Source organism: Neophocaena asiaeorientalis, unplaced genomic scaffold (assembly GCF_003031525.2).
Source record: "Neophocaena asiaeorientalis asiaeorientalis breed wild unplaced genomic scaffold, Neophocaena_asiaeorientalis_V1.1 scaffold1004, whole genome shotgun sequence".
In the NCBI taxonomy this organism is placed as follows: domain Eukaryota; kingdom Metazoa; phylum Chordata; class Mammalia; order Artiodactyla; family Phocoenidae; genus Neophocaena; species Neophocaena asiaeorientalis.
The window spans coordinates 343,281-352,170 of record NW_020174276.1 but is presented as its reverse complement, the minus strand read 5'-3'; the positions used below and the strand labels follow the sequence as shown (position 1 = coordinate 352,170).

Genomic DNA, 8,890 nt, shown 5'->3' with positions numbered 1-8,890 from the left:
TATTATTTTTAAATTTATTTATTTATTTTTGGCTGCGTTGGGTCTTGTTGCTGCGTGCGGGCTTTCTCTAGGTGCAGCGAGTGGGGGCTACTCTTCGTCGCGGTGTGTGGGTTTATCATTGCGGTGGCTTCTCTTGTTGTGGAGCATGGGCCCTAGGCGCGTGGGCTCAGTAGTTGTGGCTTGTGGGCTCTAGAGCGCAGGCTCAGTAGTTGTGGCGCACGGGCTTAGTCGCTCCGTGGCATGTGGGATCTTCCTGGACCAGGGCTCAAACCCGTGTCCCCTGCATTGGCAGGCAGATTCTTAACCACTGCGCCACCAGGGAAGCCCCCTCTTTTCATTCTTGATCTTGGTAATCTTCTTTGTTTTTTTTTGGCCGTGTTGTGCAGTTTGTGGAGTCTTAGTTCCCCTACCAGGGATTGAGCCCTGGCCCACGGCAGTGAAAGCACTGAGTCCTAACCACTGGACCACCAGAGAAAAGAACAGGTAATCTTTTTTCTTGATCAGTCTAAGTAAGATCAACTTCGCTGGTCTTTTCAAAGAACCAACTTTTCACTCATCTTCTGTATTGTTTTCCTGTTTTCTATTTCATTCATTTCTGCACTAATCTTCCATCTGCTTGCTTTGCATTTAGTTTGCTTTTCTTTTTCTAGTTTATTAAGGTATATCACTTGGCCATTGATTTGAGACCTTTTCTTGTTGTTGTTGGTATAGGCATTTAAAGATAAATTTCTCTTGTAAACAATATATAGTTAGCTGAATCTTGCTTTTTTGAATCTCTGATTTTTGATTGGGGTGTTTAGACCCTGCGTATTTAATGTAGGGATTGATATGGTTGGATTTACATTTGCCATTTTGCTATTGGTTTCTCTATATTGCCTGTCTTTTCGTTCCTCTCTTCCTCCTTGACTGCCTTCTCTTGTGTTAAATATTTTTTAGTGTACCATTTTATTTCTGCTGCTGATTTTTTAACTATATATTTTTGAATTACAGTTGCATTACAGGGACTCCCCCGGTGGTCTAGTGATAAAGAATCCTCCTTCCAATGCAGGGGACGTGGGTTCGATCTCTGGTCGGGGAGCTAAGATCCCACATGCTGCAGGGCAACTAAGCCCGCACACCACGCACGACTACTGAGCTCACACGCCTCAACGAGAGAGCCAACGTGCCGCAAACTACAGAGCCCACGCGCTCTGGAGCCCACGTGCCACAACTACAGAGCCCACGCGCCCTGGAGCCTATGCGCCACAACTAGAGAGAGGAAACCCACAGGCCACAACTAGAGAGAAGCCCGAGCAGACTGTGCGCTGTAACGAAAAAGATCTCGCATCCCTCAACAAAGATCCTGTGTGCAGCAACTAAGACCTGATGCAGCCCAAAAAATAAGGAAAATAAATAAATAAAATAAATATTAAAACCCCCCACAAAGAACAATTGCATTACAATATGGATCTTAACTAATCACAATCTACTTCATACTAGTACTCATTTAATTTTCGGTAAAATGTAGAGACTTTGCTCCAGTAGAGCTCCATTCCTTCCTTCCTCTTTTGTGCTATTAAGGTCATGTATATTACATCTATATATGTTATAATATAAACTCAACCGTACAGTGTTATAGCTATTGCTTTATACAATCTTATGTCTTCTAAAGAAGTTGAGAAGAAATAAGGAAAAATATATTAAGAGAGACACTTATATTAACCCAGATATTAATCATTTTTGCTGCTCTTCATTTCTTCTTGTGAATTCAAGTCACTAAATGGTGTCAGCCTGAAGGACTTCTTTTAGTATTTCTTGTAAAGAAGTATACTAGCAGTGAATTCTCCTAGTCTTTGTTTATCTGGAAATGTCTTTTTTAAACCTTCAGTTTTTTTAAAGGATAGTTTTGCTAGATATAGAATTTTTGATGGACAGTGTTTTTTTCTTTCAGCTCTTTGATTATGTCATTTCACTGTCTTCGGCCTTCATTGTTTCTGATGTGAATTTTATTGTGGTTTTCTTCTAAGTGGGTCATTTGTCTCCTATTGCTTTCAAAATTTTCTATCTTTGGCTTTCAACAATTTGACTGTGAAGTGTCTATGACTCACTCTCTTTGTTTTTATCCTATTCGGGGTTCATTGAACTTCTCGGACCTGATTAACGTTTCTCATAAAATTTTGGACATTTCTGTCATTGTTTCTTCAAATATTTATTCTGAGCCTTTCTGTCCTCTTCTTCAAAACCTCCCATTACACATATTTTAGAATGTTTGATGTTGTTCCACAGGTCTCTGAAGCGCAATCATTTTTCTCTCTTTTCTCCAGATTGGATAATTTATATTATTGATCTATTTTCAAGTTCAGTAATAATTTCTTATGACATCTGGAACTTACTCTTTAATACTTCTAGAGGACTTTCCTTTCAGTTATTGTACTCTTTAAATCCATTGTTTCCATTTAGTTATCGTTTCATAATTTCTGTATCCCTATTGAGAATCTCTATTTGTTGATTCTTTGTTGTCCTACTTTCCTTTAACTCTTTAAAAATATTTATTTATTTTCTTTATTTTTTGGCTGCACAGGGTCTTAGTTGCGGCATGTGGGATCTTTGTTGAGGCATGCAGGATCTTTCACTGTGGCATGGGCTCTGCACTGTGGCGTGCGGGCTTCTCTCTAGTTGTGGTGTGCCGGTTTTCTCTCCCTAGTTGTGGCGCATGGGCTCCAGGGCGTGTGGGCTGTGTAGTTTGCGGCACGCGGGCTCTCTTGTTGAGGCACACTAGCTCAGTAGTTGTGGCACGTGGGCTTAGTTGCCCCGCGGCATATGGGCTCTTAGTTCCCTGACCAGGGATCGAACCCGTGTCCCCTGCATTGGAAGGCAGATTCTTTACCACTGGACCACCAGGGAAGTCCCATTTTCCTTTAACTCTTTAAACATGGTTTCTGTTAGCACTTTGAACGTAATTATAATAAGTGCTTTGAAGTTTTCCTCTGTTAATTCCAACATCTGGGAACACTCAGAGACAGTTTCTTTTCTTTCTTTCTTTTTTTAAAAAATATTTATTTATTTGGCTGCGCCGGGTCTTAGCTGTGGCATGCAGGATCTTTGTTGCTACGTGCAGGATCTTCTTTGCGGCATGCAGGATCTTTAGTTGCAGCGTGTGGGATCTAGTTCCCTGACCAGGGATTGAACCCGGGCCCCCTGTATTGGGAGCGTGGAGTCTTAGCCACTGGACCACCAAGGAAGTCCCCAGAGACAAACAGTTTCTATTGACTGTTTTCCCTAATGTGCGTCACACTTTGCTGTTTCTTTGCATGTCTTGTAATTTTTTTTTGCTGAAAAGTGAACATTTTATTTTATTTTAAAAAAACCATTTCATAGTTTTAAAAAATTAATTAATGAATTAATTTATTTTTGTCTGCGTTGGGTCTTCGTTGCTGTGCTCGGGCTTTCTCTAGTTGTGGCGAGCGGGGCTACTCTTTGTTGTGGTGCGTGGGCTTCTCATGGCGGTGGCTTCTCTTGTTGCGGAGCACGGGCTCTAGGTGCGGAGGCTTCAGTAGTTGTGGCTCGTGGGCTCTAGAGCGCAGGCTCAGTAGGTGTGGCGCATGGGCTTAGTAGCTCCACGGCCTGTGGGATCTTCCCAAACCAGGGCTCCAACCCGTGTCCCCTGCGTTGGCAGGCAGATTCCTAACCACTGCGCCACCAGGGAAGTCCGAAAATTGAACATTTTAGATAATATTTTTCATCAACTCTGGATTCTGATATTCCCTTTCCCCCTAGAAGTAGTTGTTTTGGCGTGTGTGTGTGTGTGTGTGTGTGTGTGTGTGTGTGTGTGTGTGTTTTAACTTGTTTCTTTGTTGTGTGACTTTTCTGGGCTAAGTCTGTGAAATCTGTCCCCTCCCCGCCCCACAGTGTGCAGTCGGTGGTGTTTCTGCTGAGTTAAAAAAGAAATAGTCCAGTTTAAAATTTAAGCCTTGTTCTCTAGGGGCTGCCCCTGTATCTGCCTAGCTTAGAGGCCAGACAATGATTGGACAGAAACCGTGCTCAAACATCTCAAGCCACTAAGGCTTGTGTGCTCTGCTGATGGATCTGTGTGTGGGAAGGGGAGTTCTTTCAATCTTCAGGCTATTTTCAGGCCTTCCCGGGTTTTTTTCCACTGACCCTTTTGAGTCTTCTACATACATGTGCACAGCCTCAAGGTAGTCAGGAGAGTGTGGATGGCTTGGGACCTCTCCTTTCTCCAGCTAGGCAGGAATATGCTTGTCCCAATGAACCACTTTCACAACCTGTCTAGTAGAACCGAGCTGTTGGCCCTTCCCTGTTGTCTGCCCCTGAGAAGTTACTTCAGTTGACAATGCCCCCTGCAAACCTAGGCAGAGAAGCTGCTGGCCTTCATGAGCTGCCTTGTCCTGGGAGAACCTCCACGCAGTGTAGTATCTTCAAATCTCTCTGGCTCCGACCCATGTCCATCACCACATCTCATCTCACTCTCCCGCCTCTCTCTTTCCCTTATAAAGATGCATATGATGGCATTTAGGGCCCACCTGGAGAATCCAGGACTATTTCCCCATCTCAAGTATCCTCATTGTTTCTGACCTTGGAGACTTTCTCTTATTTTCCCACGAGCTCAGCCGTTCATTCAAAAATGTTTTTAGACTTCATCCTACGTTTTAGAGGTTCCGGACCAGGAGGGTTGCTCTGGACACGTGGTCCACATTGCTCACAAAGCCTCCACTGCCTTCTCACACTGTGCTTGTCTCCACCCACCCTCCAGCCTCCTGTCACTTCCTGCCGTGTCTCCATCACCGGGAATCACGTCTTTAGAGCGACCTCTCCGGCTAGCGTGCAGAAGGCACTGGAGGCGGCCAGAGCTGAGGCTGGGAGGCCGGAAGGAGCAGGTCACTGCAGGTGGCCCAGTGGCCTCTGCAGGCTCTCCCTGCCCCCAACCGAGGCCTTTGGAGGCCAAATTCCACAGTGTCAGCCAGAGGGACACATGCTTGGATGTGCAGTTTTCCCGTGTCCCTCACCAGCTTGGGTCCTTCTGCAGCTCCATCTCCTCACACTGGGGCTTGGGTTGGACTCTGTGCTGAGTCTCAGGGCTCAGCTACCAACCCCCCATGGTCACTTCTGGGTCCCTGCATCGTTTGCTGCTTCACAGGGTCCTGGTCCTGAGCCATGGGGCACAGAGTAGGAGCTCAGTGAGTGAATGGGCGGCTCAGCCAGAGGTCGGGCCGACAGGCAGTGTGGATGCCAGATGGGAAGTGATGTGGGGGCGGGTGGTGCGCGAGTGCCCCAGCAGCCCAGCACACCCCCTCCCCAGGTCTCCCTCCCTGCCTTCTCCTCCAAACTCTCCAAGGTGCTCAGGAAGCTGCTTCCCGCTGTTTAGAATCTCACAGAAACCATTTATTCAGGAACAATTAAGGAAAGCAGCCGTGGTGTGCATTCCCAAGGGTGAGATGGCCCTGCTGCGGGGACTGCTGGCCCTGGGCCGGGTCCGTAAGCGGGCTGGTGTGTGTGTGAGTGTTGACACATAGACACACGCACACACACGCACACACGCCGCCCGTGAGGGGTATGTACTGCAATGAATGACCGTGTGTGTGTGCAGCTCGGCCCCTTCCCCGCCCTCCAAACCCACCACGGCTGTGTGGGACCCACAGCAGCAAAATCCAGGCCTGCTTCTTCCCCTCCCCCACCGCAGCTCCTGCTTTGAGACCCCATCTCCTCTGGCGGCAGCTTGACCACCCTCAGTCACAAAGAGCCCCAGTGATCCTGTCAGGACATCTGGGGGAAGAGGAAGAAAAGCATCTTTTCAAATGTCAAGTGGATAAACAGTCAGGGCGCCAGATGTGCGGCCGGGAGCCGCCCAGCGGCTCCCAGGCCGGCGCCCTCCCCTCTAGCGCTGCCCAGCAAGGAGCCACCCAGAAAGGGGCTGTCCCTGCGGACGCTGGGTGGCCGCTGCGCCTCCAAGGCCATGTCCCCGGGGAGGCCCCCGGTCCCAGGAGGCCCAAGCCCTCTGCGGAGGAGTAGTGGGTGACTATGCTGGTGGCGGCGGTGCACCCCTCCCCATAAGTAGCCATTTGGGAAGAGGGATGGGACAGGGAGTGGGTCCCTGTGGCAGACCCGGAACGGGCCCACGGCCCTCCCAAAAGGGGAAGCCGCAGGGGGCTCGGCGCCGGGCCAGCTCGGCCGAGTGCAGCCACCTGGAATGGTCTCTGGGGATGGGAATCCCCAACCCTCCCCCCGAAGGAAAAAGGAACAGTCGCAGAAGAGGCAGGTTCTGGAGCGGGGTTCCGCCCACAAGCAGCGCGGGTCAGGCTGGCGGCCCCAGGCCCGGCCCATAGGCACGTTTAATAGGATTCCCGTGGATGTTTCAAGTGGGTAGGACAGGCCTGTCCCCACCGCCACCCTGGAGGGGCTCCCGGCTCCTGCCTCGTCCCACAGCTCCACATGAGGTATTGTGCTCTCCCCGCCCCCCCAGGCCGAGCCCCCTCCCTCCTCTTCCCCAGCACGCGGGTGGCTGGGCTGGGCGCACCCGCTGGGGGGCGGCCCGGGGCCCTATGTGGCGTCCAGCTCAAAGACGCCATCGCTGGTCGGCGTGGTGAAGAAGGAGGGTGGGTCGGAGGCGGCCGACTCCTGCCCCCCGCTGCCCCCATCCCGGGCGCGCCGCTCCTCCAGACGCAGGCTGCGCTCGAAGTCCAGCAGCTGCCCCATGAAGTTGAAATTGGGCGAGATGTTGGACTTCTTCCGCTTGACCAGGTCGTAGGCGTCGTTGAGCGAGAGGTGGCGCTTCTGCATGAGGTAGGCCACGGTGACGGTGACGGAGCGGCTGACGCCCGCCAGGCAGTGAACGAGCACCCCGCAGTTCTGGGACAAGGCCTCGTCTAGGTGGGGGCAGAGGGGGGCCCGCGTGAGGTGCGGGTGGTGGCCTTCCGGGGGGGTCCCTGGCAGTCCCCGCCCCATCCTCCGAGCTGGGGAGCTGCTCCAGTGGTGCCCGGCCCCCGCAGGGCCATCCCGGCTCGGGGCTCTGGGGAGGCAGCTGAGCCTGGAGGAGCCCAGGTGAGGGACAGGGAAGACGTGGGAGAGGCCAGCAGCCAGGCCCGGGGCTGGGGAGGGAGGGGGGAGTGCAGAGCGGCCTCACCAATGAACGCGATGGCCTCCGGGAAGAACTGGGACAAGTTCTGGCTCCAGTGGTCCGAGATGGGGATCTGCTTGTAGTGAAAGTCGCCGTTCTTCTCGAAGAGGTTAGGCAGGTTTGGGGTGACATTGAGGATGTAGCGGATGCCCAGCTTGGCCAAGCTCTCCACGTTGGCCGAATCCCGGGCACTGCCCAGGTAGAGGTTGGGCAGGATCTGGACGGGGAAGGATGGCAGCAGCCCCGCTGGGGGGGGCGTGGCACCCTCCGAATCCAGGCCACAGCTCATGGAGTCTCGGTCAGGCTCGGATTCCGCGTCGGAGCAGTCGGAGCCCAGGCACAGGCCACCGAGCCCCACCACTGGGCTGGGCACCGGAGCTGTGCTTGGGCCCCCACGGCTGTCAAGGCTGGTCTCACATAGGTGAGGGCACTCGGCCTGGAATCTGCTGAAGCCACCTGGGAGGGGACAAGGGGAGGATCCCGTTGATCTGGCCTCCTGGGTAGCCGAGTGCCCTGGCTGGGGATAGGGACCCCGACCCTGGACAATTCCGATGCCTGAGGGGGCTGGCAGATGTCTCCAAAGGGAACTCGAAAGCCAGCAGTCTGACCTATACTGGTCTCCCGTGTGGTGTGCTCAGCACTGGTGGCAGCTGCAAGGCGCCAGGCTGGGGCAGAGCCACCAAAGGGGATCTTACACCCCCCCAGGGCCAAGCCAAGGCAGGCACGAGGGCTCAACAGAGTTTAGATGTACTGCCAGCCTTGGGGAGGACAGCGGCCATCAGTTAAAGGAGAGGAAAGATTCAGATGTGAGTTCTCTGCCTGGGGGGTCTCCTGACCCAGGTCTACCAGGAGCACCCCGAGGCCAGGGGCTGGGTTACAGCCGTGTCTGCGCTCTCCTCAGGGATGAGGTCGACCCCAAGGGGCAGAGAGCCTGGGAGAGAGTGCAACGCTCCACCTGGATGGTCCCAAAGTCCCAAGAAGTGAACATCTCCATCTACAAACAACTACTATTTCCCTGGGGATGGGGGTGGGGGCCTGGAAATTTGACACTTTACGTATTTCTACGTCCCTGTGCATTCAGAATGGAGCAACGGACGACAGGCCAATGACCCTCTTGGATGGGGAGGTGGGGACAACTGGCTCTGTAGGTTCATGGGAATCTCATCCCTACCCTGGATCTCTGGGGGTGTTTGGCTTGGCAAGGAGCCAACATGCCTGTATCAGCCCATCTCCCCTCCACCCCCAAGCCCTGCCATGACCATGGCAGGCAGGGGAGGGGGGAGCTCTCTGCCTCCTCCTGCCTTCACTGCTTCTCTCCCTCTCTCTTCCCCTCCCCCTTCCAGACCCTTTGCTGAGCGGGATTTGTCCTCTTGTGGCTCCAGCCTCCTTCACCCATGGCTGAGCAGCTGGGGGAGGGGGTGATATGATGGGATGGGGGCTGGGAGCCCGATCTGGGTATTCCATTCTTGAGCATCCAGGGAGCCAGGTCAGGGCAGATTCTCCCCATTTTCCAGACTCAGAAACTGGGGCTCCCAAGAGTGAAGGACTTCCCCAAGGTCATGCTCAGGGGAGGGAAACCTCACCTCCACTTTAGACAAAATGAGGCCGGGCCTGCCCAAGGTCAAATGAATCATGAATGTCCTCAGAAGGTGGGGCCCGGCCCTCCCTGGGCTGGGGTCCTCCCCGGGCTGGTGCCCGCCGGCCACCACCCGCACCTACCCTGTAGGTAGTAGGCCAGGTAGCCTTCCTCCCGCAGCTTCTGGAGCAGGGTGCCCAGCA

General features: G+C 53.0%; 1 protein-coding gene across 1 annotated transcript in view; it reads right to left on the bottom strand.

The window, feature by feature from the left end:
- Positions 1-6,249: 6,249 nt before the first annotated feature.
- The window catches only part of DUSP9 (dual specificity phosphatase 9), an 8,755-nt gene continuing 6,114 nt past the window's right edge, over positions 6,250-8,890 (bottom strand). The window contains exons 5-7 of the mRNA XM_024755808.1: positions 8,831-8,888; positions 7,118-7,567; positions 6,250-6,860 (exon numbers count right to left, since the gene is read on the bottom strand). Of these exons, the coding sequence (XP_024611576.1) occupies positions 6,535-6,860; positions 7,118-7,567; positions 8,831-8,888 (834 nt within the window). The 3' untranslated portion in view covers positions 6,250-6,534. The remainder of the gene's footprint in view (positions 6,861-7,117; positions 7,568-8,830; positions 8,889-8,890) is intronic.